The sequence below is a fragment of the Centrocercus urophasianus genome, unplaced genomic scaffold (genome assembly GCF_019232065.1).
Source record: "Centrocercus urophasianus isolate 14NV4802_14NV808 unplaced genomic scaffold, USGS_Curo_1.0 seq_18, whole genome shotgun sequence".
In the NCBI taxonomy this organism is placed as follows: Eukaryota; Metazoa; Chordata; class Aves; order Galliformes; family Phasianidae; genus Centrocercus; species Centrocercus urophasianus.
This window is the reverse complement of record NW_024884733.1, coordinates 18,720,323-18,737,758: the sequence shown is the minus strand read 5'-3', so window position 1 is coordinate 18,737,758 and position 17,436 is coordinate 18,720,323. Positions and strand designations below refer to the sequence as shown.

At 37.9% G+C, this 17,436-nt stretch overlaps 1 protein-coding gene across 1 annotated transcript in view; it reads left to right on the top strand.

Moving 5' to 3' along the window:
• The window catches only part of ST6GALNAC3 (ST6 N-acetylgalactosaminide alpha-2,6-sialyltransferase 3), a gene marked incomplete at its 5' end in the record, with an annotated part of 115,795 nt that extends 98,857 nt beyond the window's left edge, over positions 1 to 16,938 (top strand). Inside the window, 2 exons of the mRNA XM_042820106.1 lie at positions 7,839 to 7,946; positions 9,504 to 16,938. Of these exons, the coding sequence (XP_042676040.1) occupies positions 7,839 to 7,946; positions 9,504 to 9,690 (295 nt within the window). The remainder of the gene's footprint in view (positions 1 to 7,838; positions 7,947 to 9,503) is intronic.
• Positions 16,939 to 17,436: the final 498 nt, after the last annotated feature.

The following is a 17,436-nucleotide window of genomic DNA, read 5'->3' as shown; positions in this document are numbered from 1 at the left end:
CTGGCATAGAACAGAATAGCTACTTTTCCTGATGAGTTCAGAGTGGAGTGAATTTTACTCAGGTGATTTCCAAAGAGAAAAATGACCATATAAGGATGCCAACAGCTTGGCTCTCAAATATGCTGATGTGAATTTAGCTTCCTGTCAGCTTCCTGTCTTTATAAATATAGTTGTATAGTTGTGATACTTATTAGTATAATAATTTAAAAAAAAAAAAAAAAACTTAAAGAAAAAATTACTGATCAATTTTTCAGTGACATCAAACACATGGATCTCTTCCTATTTAATCATCTACTTTCTTGTCAAGTAAATCCAAGTGCTAATGGAGATATGCAGAGCCATGCAATTCAAGTTCTCTTTCTGCACCATACACCTCCTGTGGGCTTAGGTTACTGGTAATCATGCATGAACAGCTTGACTTCTGATCCCAGGTGGCAGCTGCAAGCAGGGCACTTTCAAAAGACATCTTTTACTAATAGCTTGAGCACATGCAATGGCATCAGCTGTGCCTCAGACCACAGTTTCTTATGTTCCACTTATGAAATGGAAATGAAGACAAGTGTTCAAAAGAAATCAAGGTAATATGTTTTTCTGGAAATGGTGGGATGAGGGATGAGAGTGGAGAAGAAAAGAAATTTGAGGTCTGTTTGTACAGAAAAATAGTATCTTGTTGGCTCTAAGAGTATGGCTTACTGTTTTGTAAGTGCTCTGCACCGACATCGCAATTTGTATCTGAAGAGTAAGTATGGGCTGCAGAAGCTCAACAGCTGTAAGAAATTTAGTTAGCAATTCTTGTTCTCTTCAGGGAGTGCCACTCAACGTGAAAAGACTAGCACAGGCTTTGCAGTAAGAGAATCAGCTTGAAAATAGTACATATATATTGAAAGGAAGACATTAATCTAGCTTCTAGACTAGTTCATTAGTCTAGGTCCTTCCCTGTGCACTTTGCAGCAAGTTAGACCTCCATAGTTATTACTGATAAACAGGAATTGTCCTTTTCTCCTTTCAGCTCAGCAGCACAGGTGTCTGAAGGAGTCCTTTCTGCCTGGGTGAAATAACTTCCTTCTTTTGCTGCTTGAGTTCACAGCTGAGCTGAGATGCATCAAAGTCAGGTCAAGAAATCAAAAATAAGGAAAATACAGAAACCTGAGCAGCAGAAGTCAATTTCTTTATGCTGATTTTTTCTTTTCCTCCTTTGTTCCAGGTTTCCATGTGTTTATTGAGTAGAGCAGAGAAAGAGAGGAAAGAAAAAAAATATTACACACAGCACAAAGATGGGAATTATATGCATAAGTCACTGACCAAAGCAGATGCTGTGTGGATTTCAGTTGTTGCAGTAACACATTCCTCCCTAATTCTAATTCTAATTCAGCAGCATCCCTTCTGTCTTTTTTCAAGGCCATTTTGACATTGGAATTAATTTTTACATCTCTTTTTCAATTCTCCTGGGCTGGTTTGTGACCCAGGAGTCACCTTTTCATGTGTACTCATAGCAAATTCAACTGAGATGGACTCTTGCCCTCGTCCTCTATGTTCTGTCAGTATAACATGAATATAGATAGAAGATCTACATTTTCTGTAGATCAGTCGGACAGTATGCAACCTGACTGCAGTTTATTTTCAGGATTCACTGTAAGGATGTAAGGATGGTCTGCCAAGACTTTGGGCATGCAGGTGGGCATCACGTTTCCACTCCCACATACGTCATGTTGGGCATAGTCACTCTCTGAATCTGGAATGTGGTCTGTGCTGTTCATAATGCATTACACTTGTTTAAGCTTTGCATGAAACCATACACAATGGATAATAAAACATCTGTCCACATACAAATGTTTCACTTTTCAGAATGACCCGAAGCACCATGTGAGCCTTTGAATGTGTGAGACAGCCTGCTCACTGCTTGAGGGGCATGGCTGTTTATTATTAGATGTCCTGCATCGTTAGGAATGCAAAGCAAACACATGCGTGCACACACACACGTGCAGAAGAATGAATAATTATGATAAACGGCTGCCTAACAGGTATCTTTGTAATGCAGAAACAGCAACCATTTTTACCAAGTGAAATCAATTCTCTGTGCTGGTGCCTGGCTCATTGCTCTTCTTGTGCTATTTTTTCTGCAGAATGTATATAATGAAATTATTAGCAACAAAGCATCGAGTCATACAGAAAACAGAATTAAATCTAGGCAATTGCTAATGCTTTTCAGCATTTAGAGTCTTAGCCTTCTCCTGTCCTAGATTTATTTCCTTTCTAACAGCTTTCTGGCATGAGAAGTATATATTCTTCTCAAAGAAGAGGTGCATAGAAAATGAACATTGCTATTCTCTCCGAGGTGGGGGCATTCTGTCTGTTACCTCAGATAGATGCAAATCCACTCTTGCAAAGACAAAGACCAAATCTTTGACATGGGGAGTGCAAATGTTTAATTTGGCAAAGAAGAGCTGTTCAGCAGTTTCATTCAGAGCTCCTTCAGAAAACAAACAAACAAAACCAACAAAACAAACAAACAAAAATAACAGAAATCTCAATCAAGATAAGTACAATGGCAGCGTTAATTTGGTTAGCATAGGATTGAGTAATGGATCATCAGTTTGTCCTAGTAGATAATTATTTTCCGTTGTCTTGAGTTGTAAGGAAATACTGTTATTCAGAAACCTACTGTTAACTTAGGAGAAAGAGAGCTGGAAGTCTTCAACAGGGGAGGACAGAAGGATAAGCACTCTGCCCCTCACTCCTGAGGGTCACTCACCCTGAGTGGCAGTGCCAGTCAAAGCCAGAGCACACGCACTGCTCCCAGAAATTTAACGGGATCTTGATGCCCTGCAGGAAGAAATCCAGAAGTGCCGTGGCCGTATCTACCTGAACAGCTTTCAAACAAACATCGACTCCATTACTGAAAATATTTCTATTTGTTTTAAACCATTTTCTCCAAATCTTTTATAGTGTTGAAGGATCTCTCAAGCTATTAAGCCTCTACTGATTGCATTACACGTCTCTTTGCTTAAACTAATACCTTTATTTATTTACTAATCCAGGGCCTGACGAGCTGCTATAAGTAAAACTGCTGATGATTCAGTAGTTTTGGTAGGCGGGTCAACTGAGGATCCGAGTCTCTAAACAGCACTTATGAAAAGATGTGTTTTCGTCAACTAATTGGCCTGAAGAATCTTGTCATTTCAATCTGTCATTGTTGAATTCCATTTTACTGCAGTATTTTGAAACGAGGAAAAAACTTGTCTAGTTGATACTTTTGGCTGCTGCTTAATAGCTTCTTGAAGTCCGAAATCTCTTAGATTTTCCCCTTAATTAACACTCTCTACTGACCTTCTGTGCTCTTTGGTTTCTCCGAGGAAAGAATAAAAAATAAGCTCCTAAATAATTTTCTGGAATCAGATTGACATGAAATTTTCTACTGATTGTCTCCACCTTAACAAACTTTTTTTTTTTTTTTCAATTTTAAATTTTAACACAAAACTCCTCACTGGAAATTACAATCCACTGAACCATAGAGCTAGAATTGATTGTCCGCATAAAAGGCCTGGGACAACCGAATAAAGAAAATAGCCTCCTGGAATCTTATGGTAAAATCAGAACTCAAGTGACAGCAAAAATTTTACCCAATTTGAACTCACATGCACTTGAGCATTAAAAAAATATACCTTCATTTTCCTCTGATGAAAGAAAGAACCAGATTTTCCTTCGTTTATCCGACATCAAAGCATGGTTATAGGTGTCAAGATGAATTTCAGTCTGCAGTATTTTTATGAGGCATTCTGTACTCCATCTTCTTTATATCCATTTCATATGCTTTTTGTAGAATATCAGAAAGCTGAGGCAAAAGAACTTTGTCTAATTGCCTGCACTTAAAATTGTTTTTAATTAAAATTTTTTGTATCACATATGACAAATCTAATAATTGTGGATATATTTTTACCATTTTCTTCTAAAATACAGAAGAAAAGTCTTAGCATGTTGTGAGAAACCAGAGATAACGTGCAAACTATATGTTTTGCCATTTGCAAATAACAAGTAATCTTGGCACTTCTATATTATGAGATAAGATAATGACATGTTTAACAGTTAAACTTTCACTAAGAGCAAGATAGACAAGCATATACTTTGTTTTACGCATCTTAATTAAATTGATTTAATTGGTCTTTTCAATTGTTTAATGTTAAGCATATGCTGGATGATATTTAGCAGAACAAATTACATCCCAATAACACATTTCTTTAAGAATCCTTGTAATGTAGGAGTTATGCAAAGTAAACTTTCCTTTTCAACAAAAACCGACAAAGTAACTTGTTGTGAGCATTGCTTTTTTCTTACTGCACCCAGCTGTAAATCACTTCTTGAAAGCAAAATCATCCTTTTTTAAATGCGTTTCTTGAAAAATAGTGCGTTGGTTTCTCTTCAGCTGTTGAGACAATTTCTTGCCTAGATCTGGTGCCCCATTAATTTTACCGTATAAGAAAAAGTCACTCGGAGCCATAGGGAACAACTCTGGATTTGCTGCATGCACATATATCACAGTAGATTTGCCTATGCTTTTTTTTTTTTTTTTTTTTTTTTTTGTACTTCTACAGATGACACTTGGCGAACTCTTATTTCCCCTATTTGGAGATGAATGTTCTTTCACCTTCAGATTTGTGCAGTAACATAGATGCTATGTATGCTATTCTTTTACTTCTAATGTAAAAGTAAAATTTGAAATTTCAGAGCAATTACAGTAACAAGAGGAACTCTCACATAGTACTCAAAAAGCCCTGGCCAAAAAAACCTCTCCTGTAGAGAAAGAAATTGCATGCATGGTGTTAGCATAATAGCAAGGGCTGAGACATTGCTTTGCAGTACAGTTTTATGGGATGATATTTTAAAAGGTATTCCAAGATTTATGACTTTTTAAGGACAGCTAAAATTGTTTTCACACTTCTAATATTGCTTTCACTGGAATTTTGAAAGTACGTTTACAGTATCAGATTGAATTCTAAGGTGTTACCAAATCATCAGAGTCCCCACTGCTTAAGAGTATTCCCTCATATTCCTGTGTGTCTTCAGAGGAAAAAAAAAAAAAGAGAGGAATATAAGTGCTTTGTTTTAAAACACATAATCTATATTCTGTCATGTATTTCATCTCCCAGGGAAGGTATCTAGAAACTCACTCTCCTGTTTTTGTTTATTCTGCCACTGTAGTATATAGATGAGAGGACTAAGGTTCAATGATGTTAAAGCAGGACATGAAATATTGATTAATTCTTTTTTAAAATTCTGTTTTTCTCCTGAGTATAGCAAATTTTAGATGTTATTGTCATATAATATTCTCCAATAAATATCCATTATTGGAAGGATCCTGATCTTCATAGTGTTTTATAAATGATTATTATGATTTTAAATGGCTTTAAAAGTTCAAGGGTAGTGTTCTGGTGCAAGAGCAGGAAGCAAGTTAGAAGCAATGAAGCTTTTTATCATGGCAGGATGCTACTCTGAAGTAACATGAAATGGGTTGGGAATTCTCTTTGAGAAACGTTCTGTTTGAAGAAATGGAGATCCTAAAGGAACAGACAAACAAATGTACAGTTTTGAGGCTATACTATGTCAAGTTAAAAAAATGTAATTACAATTGGTCTCCATCTAAGGAAAAATGAATATTTAACACCCTGCCTTCTATTCCCATTGGCCATTTTCAGCACTGTTAACCCTTTATTTCTTGCTTCCAGAATGGCCCTTTACTCAATAAAGTCAGTTCCACAGAGGAGCTTCCCCAAGGAAAAGACTTTTTGGAAAGAGTAAGAATAGAAGTTCACTCTGTCTAAGCTGTGAGGAATGCTTGACATGTGCAAGGAATGGAAGATGTAGCCTTGAGTTGTGTGAGTGTTCCTGTGTAAGAAGAACTCTCTGGGGGTTAAGATAGTTGTTTTTTACTGAAACAATATCTGTTTGAAGAGCTAGAGTTTCTTTAGGAATGTGAAGTTCTTGGGGTCTAATTTCCATAATAGTAAGCATTCACCAGGGCAGGACTTTGAATCTCAGTCTCATATGCGTCAGGTAAATGTCATTATAAAGGTTGTACATGTAGACTTTTACCCATGTTCTTAGTATTTTGTCAAACTGCAAGGAAGTAACAGAGAATCTGAGCTAAAAGCTACTGACTGGCAGATTTACCTGCAGGTTACCAAGGCACATCCATGCTCTGAATTGGGAAGAAACCCCCAAAGATGTTTCATCTGTCTCACAGAAAAGCTAGAATTTATAGGCTGGAAGTGTTGCTTTATGTTATCTATCTATCTATCTAGTTTTTTTTTCCAAATGAAGGCTTTATTCCTACACCAGGGTGAAAATGTTTTCAGAAGATATTGTTGCTGGGAAAACCTGATTTGCACGTAGGCCTACATGGGAGTTCTTCTGTAGCCAAACTTAATTGAGTGCAAACCTTAGGTTACTTTAACTTATGATGGAGAACAGACTGCTCCCCGCTGTACCCAGAGCTAAAAGCTGGAAGATATGGCATAAAGTTAAATTATCCCCTCCTCTGACTCATAGCAAGTTCTCTCACACTTATTAACTCAAGCTAGGGCTATGACTTCTTGGAAATTGGACAAGTTATTTATAATTTCAAAATAATGATTTTCATTGATTTCAAACAAACTGAAAGCCATACATGTGCAAAGCAGAATTTCAACCTGCTTGTAAACATTGAGTGCTGAGTTCTTATTTACAAGGTAAAGCAGTATGTATTGCTTGCTCAGATTTGTATGTACACATATATTTATATGTGTAGTTTTGCTGACTCCCTGTCCACCATTAGTAACATTTGTGTGAGTAAAGTGAACAAGATTTGGTCTGTAATTAACAATGTTTTGTTTGACACATTTGCTTACATGGCCAATATGTGAGTCAACTCCGTGAGTGTCATTTGTTCTCACTCATGCAGGTAATACTTTTGGCCTGATTTAATGGAACTGGTTATTTCAGCAAAGGTTATCAATTTGGGCACTGCTGTCTTGTGCTTTCTCTTTGCTTTGTTGTCATAATGATAGCACAAGCTTGTGTAAAGCTGTATGGGAACTGCTGAATCATGGCCTGAGCATCTGATTGACCACCTGAGCGAGAAATGAGTCAGCCCTGGGGGCACAGGTGAAAGCAATTCACCTGTGCTATTGGAAGGGATGGAGCCTGGCTCCACCTCTCCTAGACCCCATTTAAGAGCTGATTGCCAGGGGGGAAGGATCTATTTTGGAGATGCTCCTCTTGGAGTCTTCTCAGCAAGCCTAGGGCAAGGTTGAGCTTTTCATCCATTCTGCTTTAGCATGATAACCTGTTTAGCCTAACTTTCTTGTATATTTCTTAATTATATTATCCATATATTCATTTGGCTTTCCACCAAAATGGCTTTAAAGCTTTAATCTCTGTGCAAATTTTCAGGCAGGGGATGTAAAGCTCTGCTTGTGGAAGAGAATGGTGAATACCCACATACATGCAACTCAAGCTCTGCCAGTAGTTTGCTTTCTGATGAACATAATCTTATTTTACAAGCTCTAGTAATTGTTATCTTTTGGATGTACAAATAAATAATTTTCTGTCTAATGGGAGATGCGTTGTTTGACTTCAGATTTTAACTTTGAAGGTTTTTTTTTTTTATTCTGTGGACAATAGCTGGAGGCCTCAAGCTGGCAAGAATGAGAGTGTATCTATAAATAATTCAAAGTAATTGTGTAGTTTTGACAGACTGTCAAGTTGCTTAATGTCTTTTGTCCCAAGTAATAGATTACATTTCTTTGATAAAGTGTTGGTAATTTCTCATTGCAATTTATTTTCTGTACGTTGTATTTTTACAGAGTCCAGTCAGGTTCATATCTCAGTACGGGTTGGTTTACCTTAATTTTGGCTATGGATGCCTGCTATGGAATTCACGTCTATGGGATGATAAATGACACCTACTGCAAGTAAGATCACAGGAAATTATTTTCATGCATCTACAATGCTGATGTCTTGTCAAAATTTCACAATTGATCTTAATATCATAAATCCCCCAAAAATGGATCAGGCAGCCATTTCCCAGTGTTTTGCATTGATGTGAGGCTATATTGTCAGCATACTTAGTACTGATATGGCATTTGCTGTTGATTAAAATAAAAACACTTACAAAACCCGATATCAGATGTCGTAAGGAACTATTTTTAATCGAAGATCTTCTGCAGTTTCTGAATTAGCTGGAAATAAAGTATCTTGCTATTTTGATAAAATGTACTTTACTGCTAAAGAAGAAATACTAATGTGCTAGTTCTCAGTATGCCAACTGCACCTGAAAATGAAAGATACTGATTACCCTGGATAGTTACCTGAAATTACATTTTAACACCATTGAGCAACCTACTTGAACTTTCTAGTTTATATATGGCTTGTTTGGAGTAGTAGGGGGTTTCTAATTAGATAATAAAACAAGTCCTGCAGGCTTTATCACAGTAAACTGACATAAATTCCAACCAACTACTGTTAGTGACCTTACAGTGACAATGGATTAATTCTATTGTCAGAAGTATAACTATAAACACTATTTTTAAAAGTCCAAGTTAAATGCTTGAACCTACAGTATATGGCAGCAAATATAAAATGAAACAATTTCTCATTCTCAAAAGCAGGAAATGTCATAAACAATAAACGATGTTAATCTAAGCCTATTTTTCTGTACCCAGGCTGGTTCGTGTCCTGCATATAATCAGTGCAGAGGGTCCCCAGCTCCTAGAGTAAGGTCATGCAGACCCTCACTTCGTATTCTGCATCACTCCAGTGTGGCAGTCATTCCAGTAGACCAGCTCCCAGAAAAGGCATTTGAGTCACAGCTGTTTAATTAGGATATCATAAGTGCAGAGAGAGACTTTTTAGAATTTGCAGATCCTACTGACTGAGTCATCCAGATGGAATGAACATATGTTGCTCTTTGTTTATGAAAACACACTAGGTGCCCTGAGATGAGGAGTGACAGAACTGAAGTTGTCCTCGCTGAGTTCAGCTGAGCTGCCACTGCCAGGATGTAAAACCACTTAATGCTGTGGATAACACTTAAGTCTATTGACAGCAGATAAGGTTGGGTTTCCTCAAAGCTTCAGTTCTGCCTGCATCACCTACTTGGAGTGTAGTTGATTCTAACTACCTTATTCATCCAGTCCAAGGACTAGTTTCAATATTTTGAACTACTCAATGAATACACTTCAGGAATGGAGCTTTGTGGACTTATAGTTCCTCATGGCCGAACTAAATATGTAACACCCAGAAGAGCTGTCCCCTCAGCTTCTTGCAGACTGATAACACCAGCAGTATGCTGAGAGGTACACTTAGCTTCTGTTTCTAACGTACAATTCATACAAACTGTGCCGTAATTGAAGCCCTTAGAGAAGGAGCTGAAGTGCCAATAAATGGAAAGGATTTCAGTTAATTCAGGTGCAGTATATATTAATGATGTTCTTGGAAATGATTCTTAAGTCTCTCTTTTCTTTTCCTAGGTCAGAAGGCTTTCGCAAAGTTCCCTACCATTATTATGAGCCAGGAAGAGATGAGTGTGAAGAATACTTTCTGCATGAAAATGCTCCATATGGAGGCCATAGGTTTATCACAGAAAAGAAAGTATTTGCTAAATGGGCCAAGAAACACACAATAATATTTACACACCCCAACTGGACGGTATCTTGATACTGGTTTTCTTAACTCCCCCTGAATAGCATAATATTACAAAATTGTATCCGTTTACAATAATTTTGCTTACATCTGGCAGGCTTTTTTCAGCCTGGATAACAGTAAATTAAAACCAGGTTCAGCTGTTAAGCAAAGTTAACCAAACTGTGGAAGGCAGACACATTGCTTGTTATTTCTAAGGGTTTTACTGCATCCAATGCACTTTATGCTTTAACTGGATTTTTCTTCAGTAGTTAAAAAGAGATGAGATTTCCTGTATTTGCAGATGTACACAGGGGACTTGATTGTCCTTTAAAACTTGTCCATCACCTTAGTTAATCAAAATTAATATTTGCGGCTCAATCGCAGTTCCAAAAGTACTGCAGAAATAGTTTCACCTGTGGTATTAGCTGGAATTTTCCACAAAGGAAATATGAAGAAATATACGGACTTCCAAAGTCTAGTTGTCTTTTCTGTGAGTGAGCAAATGTTAAAAAACATCTCAATACTTTCACGTGCTAGCACTTGGGTGTATGATAAAATTAGAGATGAGCTAAACGTGGTTCTTGAACTGCACACAGCTCTCTCATCAGAAAATATTACTTGCTCAAGGTTCTTGATTAATTCATACCTTCTAAAATGCAGCTTCATTCCATCCTGATCAGTCTGTACCATCTTGGATGATGTGTTTTATGTTTTTTGAAAGTGCTATCCAATAGTTTTGCTCCAGCAGTGTGGACCTGGGCTCTCTTTTATAGCCCACACTGAACCTTTTGTTGGTTTAACTAACCTGCTGTTAGTATCCAAGCTGGTTAGAGTAAGGCTGTCACATGAGCATCTCCATTTTCTCCAGTTATGCCTCTGAGTTGCTCCAACATCCAAAGGCAGTATTGACAGTATTTCCCTTCTAGCCACCATAATTTATGTTTCGAGCTTCTCCATCTTAAAAAATGGGGATGATACCATCTACCTCACAAGGGAGTTGTGAGGATTAATACGAATCCATAAAGCACACTGCTGATAAAGATTGCTATGGTGCATTCATTCTTACCACAAAAACAATGGTACCTGTCATTTATTCTTGTCCGTTGGGTATTTGAAGAAAGTGATGGCATGTCTGGATGGCAGATTGCTCTGTGTGTCCTTCTTCCTACTGAGGATAATTTGTAATACTAAGCTCCCCTAGCTGCATTGCTTCAGATGGAGTTGAAAGAACTCTCCACTTTGTATTATCTACACATCGAGAAGCAGTTCAAGAATTTTAAAATATACTCATCTCTAGTTGAAACATGCATTTCCAAGCTTACTCTCACAGAAAGTTTTCAACTGCAGCAGATTCATTTGTAATATGACCATGAGTTTTATTTAAATGGTATTTAAATGAATGCTTTAAGTTTAGAATGTGTCCTAAGAGTATTTTAACATCTGGAATGTGAGATTCAACACTGTAATAGCCAATACTGTGAACACTTGAAAGAATTACGTGTGGAACACAACACACAGGGTTTACTCACTACTTTAACATTAACCAATAGGAAACTTTGTATGCTTTTGTAAATCATGAGAAGGGGAAAGCAAAAAAGATATTTTTACATGTAAGTATTTGTATACTATTTCCTATTGTATATTTGTACATATAAATCTATATTTTATATGTTCATGACATGTGTATATTCTCATCATCAGCTGCAACTCTTTGAGGATGGGAACAAAGTCTCTTTACCAGTTTTCCTCCTTCTGACCATTGGTTTCTTCTTCCTGTTGACAGGTGATGCTAAGCTATAAAGCCTCTTGCCCTTTGTGTTTTCTCTTGTAAATGTAACTTACTGATTTTATTTTTAATATAGCTTATCTTTCACTGTTTAGTGCCGTAAGTGTTCGTGCTGGATGCCAAAGGCTGGGGCCATTGTTACAATAGCAGATAAATATCTATATCGAAATACAGACTCTGTCCCAGACCTCTGTGACTTGATGTCTCATCTGCCTGCCTGGAAGAGGAGAACAATGATGTTTTCCTACTCCCTGACTGACTGACTTTCTTGTAAGCTCTTGAGACAGATACTGAGATTTGCAATGTATTGCATTTGTATACTGCCTTGTAGAAGAGATGCCTAACGTATCTGAAGGTTACAGGCAATGCTCTAATATAAAAATAGTACTTTTAAAGTGGCTGCTTCTTGTCCCTGGAGTTTTATACCAATCATAGTCTAATATACCACAGGATAAAATCCGGTGGTGAAAGGGTCATGGATGCATGAAGGGTTGTAGTAGTAAAAGACAGCGAGCTAGATTTATTGTTATATACATATTCATTTTTCCAGTTCAGATGGATGGCTGGATAGACAGAAATCTAATAAAGAAATTGTAATGCAGGATTTGAAAAAAGCAGGGCACGTGGAATTAGGAACAATGTCCCACATTTTGTACAGGGAAACATGGAGCAATCTAAACCCCCCTGTGGGAAGAGGCGCTCAAAAGTCGATCTGGACTTGGGTTTAGAAAGTGTTTGGGCAAAATGAATGATACAAAGAAAGTGCTGCACAGGGAGTGCAGTTGGGCTGAACAGACTTACATGGGAAGCATTCTCACAAAGTGTAGACTTTCTCTTCAGGAAACACAGTGTAAGAATTCTGCCTGAGTTACATTCACATGCAAGGCAGTTTTTAAGCCTGAGAAAATTTTTAAGGCAGTTACAGCTTGTCAGTGCATTGTAAACTGAGTTTCGTGCTGCAGCTCTTTGTAGAATGCTTGCATGCAGTATGAAGTAACATCTTGTGCTACGAGTATCTAAGAAAACTATAGCTCTAGGAACAGTAAAACATACAGCAAAATTGAGAAGACCATTAGAGTGTGGTTGTCACAGACCAAAAGTAAAAGTGTTGCTCCCTGTTTGTAGAGGGGCTTGGATTTGTGGTGAGAGATCTGCTTTTAGAACCACTGCGTCAGACTTCATTAACAGTACAGTAAATGAACATCGGTTCCATTATTTTAATGAGCCTGTCTTTAGCATAAACTAAACACGTATTTGCATGATTTTTATTGTATGATTAAGGAACTGTGACCACTGTGTTGAAGATGATTCTACAAAGAAATGACTTTGTAGAAATTTGTTACAAATCAGCACTGTGGTACTGAAGAAAAAATTTCACTGCGTGGCTGTATGATAAGAGATCTTGATTCACCTTCTGAGAGCAGTTACGACATCAGCTGAGAATCATTTATTAATTCTTTAAAGTAAAGCCTACTACAATTTACCTGAATGTAATCAGTTCCTAATTGCTTATTCATTCAAGCAGTCCTGTTTTAATGAACTAGTTATGAGTATGGAACAAGCAGGGAGTTTACCTTAAGTTTTCAAAATAGATCTTCACTTTGTTGCTATTAGAGGAATACTTACAAATAATTTGGTGTTTATTTTTTTTTCCATTAGTCAGCTAAGTCGTCACCAGATGTTTCTTCCATAATTTAGTTGACTGTTCAAAATACTTTTTAAAAAATATTTTTTCTCAGCTTGCCATAGCCTTCATCTTACTAAAAGTTTAGATTTTAATACATTTCATGTTGCATTACCTTCTGATTTTATTTTTCAGAAAAAGAAGTTTTGAATAGGAGCAGAAATTTTCTTCTATCTTTTTGATCAGCTGATTACCAATTCACAGTTAATTAACTGAATAAAGAAAAAAAAAAATAAATCTGGAATTTCTTTTCCAAAACGATGTAGCAAAAATAACGTCAACCTTTTCATCCCCAGAAGATGTCCAGATCACTTCCCTCTGCTTCTATCAAGGCCTCTTAGCAGAAAGAAAATGGCAGTTTCCAGCCAAATTCCCTTCCCATCTGGGCTGGGAAACTCCATCTGCAGAGTCCTTGTATCAGGTACATCAGTAAGCAGGAAGGATTGAGGAAAAGTCCTACTGAGGAGCAGATGATGTTCCAACTTCTAAAAAATGCCCCCAAAATTCTTCAAGAGAGGAGTATCCCTTGATCTCTCCTGCAAGTATTTTTCCAGATGTTCTGTTTCTCTGAATGCCTTTAGCTCTAGATTTGCTCCATTCTCTCTGATGGTAATTACCACCAAGGAGAAAATGCCCTTGCAGGAAAAGGCAGAGGAACGTTGTGTGTTGTCAAAATTTCTGTATGAGCAACACCACAGATGAAGAAGTCAGCCTGTTACTATTTGAATTGTGAGTTAAAGACTCACTGATTTAAGCATTTCTGAGGGCTGACTTCAAAACTAACAGAAATCATTTTGGCAAGTTCAGATAGTGAGTAGTGCACCAATCCCAGTACAATTTTTGCACTTCTGAGTACTCTGGTAAGCAGTTTTTCTGTGAAGATAGTGATGTTAAGGAGGAGACCATCCAACACTTGGAGGTTTAGACAGAAGTGTGGTCGTACACAAAGGCAGCCAGCCAGCAGATCACAAGTTCTCAAACAGAAGAAATGTCCAGGTAGGTAAAATTTATGAAGTCATCACTCATGAGTTATAACTGGATGGTGCCCTTACCACTTTGCATATTGATGCTTAAATGTTGCTGACAATTTTTTTTCAGTATGTGGTTCAGAAAGAGCATACGTGTTTAGAGGCTCTGTGTTTAGGCTTGAGCAAGTCTGAGATTTGTTTATGATGAACCTGAGGGTACCCTACAGAGTGAAACCCTGGTGTCAGTGCCAAAGGACTACAGAGAAGTCTCTGCGGTCATTGCCATGTGCAGCGTGCATCAGGAAATGGTGAATTTACTAAAAAAGAACTGTTTTTCCTGACTAGGCATAGTTAGCTCTTTCGAGCAGAAAGTGTTTCATTTTCAGCAGATGTGTCTCATTCTGTTCCTTCGTTCCTAAGAGGGTACAGAGGAATGTGACTTAACCATGGGGGAGTGAATAATGATATGGTGAATAGTCAGCCACCGGGTTCATGTACATTACTCTGCGTATTTTCGGTGTATAGCTAATGACACAGAGAAAAACAAGCTTTTTGTAAGTTTTGTATTGCATAATCCACAGAAGTCTCTTGTGTTTGTTCTGCGCTAGAGCCTCTAGGCAAACCCTCCAGAAACAAAGTGAAGGAGAAAGACACCATTTTTCCCCAGCGAAAGATAAGGCTTCTGTGGAAAACATAATAATCTGTGTGGCATCCCTGGCTTCTCTCCCCCAGCTTTTGTAGGCTCATCCAGTCCCACTGCATGACGTGCACTCTCCAGTTGATTTGCACAGCATGAAGTTTGCTCTGTTCTCACCTTCTGTGGGAATGGCAGAGTGCTGGTGCTGACCCAGGTCTGAGGAGCAGCGGGCTCTGTCAAGTTAGCAGTGTCACCTTGCTTGGGGCACGGTCTCAACTCAGGTGCTGAACTCAGTTTCTTTAAACTAGGTGGGAAAGAGATCACTGGGTATTGTTAGTTTTTTGCAAGGTTAACTCAAAAGGAGTCACCATTTCATGAGTGTTTTAAACAGCTGATTTTACTTTTTTTTTTCTTTCTTGCTGCTGTTTCTGGGAATTCAGGCAGATATGCAGCTGTCAGCACCTGCCACTGCTGTCCTGATTTACTGGCCCTGTACTGTAAAGTTGAACTAATGCATGTTCTTACCATGTATTATGCATGACAGCATGTTATGTATTTTATTCCAGCACTATAATAAATAATGTAAGTTGTGTGTAGACTTAGTTTAAGCAGCAGAAGTAGGTTTTTTTGTTGTTTTTTTTTTTGTTTGTTTCTTTTTGGGTTTTTTTTGTGGGTTTTTTTTTTTTTCCACATCATGTGTCATCCAGAGCACTTTGCTGGAGCTCTGTGAGTGCCATTAGCAGCTGGCAGTATACAAATTGCTGAAGCCAGTCAGGAAATATTTACTATTAAAATATCAGAAATAGTTAAACTTGCTTTTGTGAATGTACTACACTGCTCACTGCCACAATTTTGTGATCTGCTATAAGAAAAACCTCATGTCTAAGTGTAACCAAATGACTTTATTTACATGGCTTGCACTGAGGCGTTGGCAGGGCAGCAATTACAAGTTTTGGGAATCTACGGCATCTCTCTAAAGTAACTCTACATGCACAAGAGTAACTAAGAAACCTGTAGTTCTTTCATAACGCTGCTGAAAATAGTAGTTCAGGAGACACACAGAGAGAAAAATGTTGTGCTCACAGTTCTTCTGACTGTTCATCTATTCCCTCCTCACTCAGACACTCATAGATCTGCAAACATGAAGAGTGTCTACAGGGAAAGCCTTTTTTCCAGACAGTGGTGAGACAGAACAAAGAAGACTAATCTCTTACATGGCAAATATAAGCTATAGTACTTGTTGTTTCATGTTACTTTGTCTATTTTCAAAGCCTGTGTCTACGTTAGCGAGAAATGAGCTCAGCTGGATAAGTTCTGTAGCCTGAAACTGCTAGTGCTAAGTACTTGATGCCCACATCATACAGTTTTGCCTATGGGCTGAATGCAACTTGACTGGAGCACATCTTGTAGTTTAATGGAAATCAAACCCACATTCTGATGACCACTCCATGACGTAAAGCAAACCTTACAAAGTGGTGCCACTGCAGTGTGCTGCCCCACAGGAAAGTGAAGGTCCTATGATTCCATCTTTCAGCTAATTAAAAGCCCTTCCCACCTCCTCCAGCCCCCTTAGGCTTTCCATGGATTACCTCTACTCATATGCATTTTCCTTTGATATATGAGATCATGTGAGATGAGAGATCCTGACTCCTCCCAAGAAAGCATCCAAGCCAGGAACGTAGTATAGGACTATGTATCCCAGTATGGATGCAACAGGGAAAGTTTGATGAAGAGTCAGTCCTGATTCCACTTGTTGATGTGGTTTTACCATGCATTAGTAAGTATCCTTTTCTATTTTTTAATATACTACAATCCCCTCAAATTCCCTTCGTAAATTTTCCCAGATTTTTTTTTTCTTGTGGCCTTGCAGTTACGTAAGTATATGTGTGTATGTGTGCATGTACATACAGGATACAAGCATTCTTCTGTTGTTACACAGTTGCTACTATAGTTCCTAACAAACTGACTAGGAGGTTCTTTTTATGCTACTTATCACATGTGGTTTTTGGTTGCCTTTTTGTAGTGCCAACAAGAGCATTCATAGTAGGTAGCGCTGTAAACTTAGAAAGATTTCATACTGTTTATACTCATTGTAAATATTTTGCTAATTGTTTTGCTATGTGACACTTAGTTTTTTGCTCCCATTTGGAGAATGTGCTTCTATGTACTTGAAAATTGTGCCTGGGATATTCTAAAATACAAATAAATGTACACAGTTTTCCAATCCCTCCTGGTGGATATTTTGATGTTTTATCTGACATAATGTCTGTACAGTTTTGTGCTAAGCACTTTTATTCTCACTGATTTGTGTGCCATTGCAATCATACCTGACAGTTCGCTGAACTCAGAGAAGCCAAAATCTTTGTTCTGGAAAGTATTGTGTAGCTTGGTCCAAAAGTATTGCATCATATTTATTTCCTTGGAAACTGCAACAGCTACAAGAGAGAATAATTATTTGATAGAGCAAATTCTCAGTACAAAACACTACTCTTCAACTTAGTCACCATCATTAGCTGTGCATTTTTGTCTGAGATGGGCAAGAGCCTGCATGCTGTGCTTGTAAAAATCCTTATGGAAGTGGCCTTCTGTCACTGCTGACATGCAACACTCACTGCCTCGCTGTGCTGACATCCACAATACTTCTAGAGAAGTTCCCAAATAATCTGCTGCATGCGAACATGAATTATGCCTTTGACATCTGTCC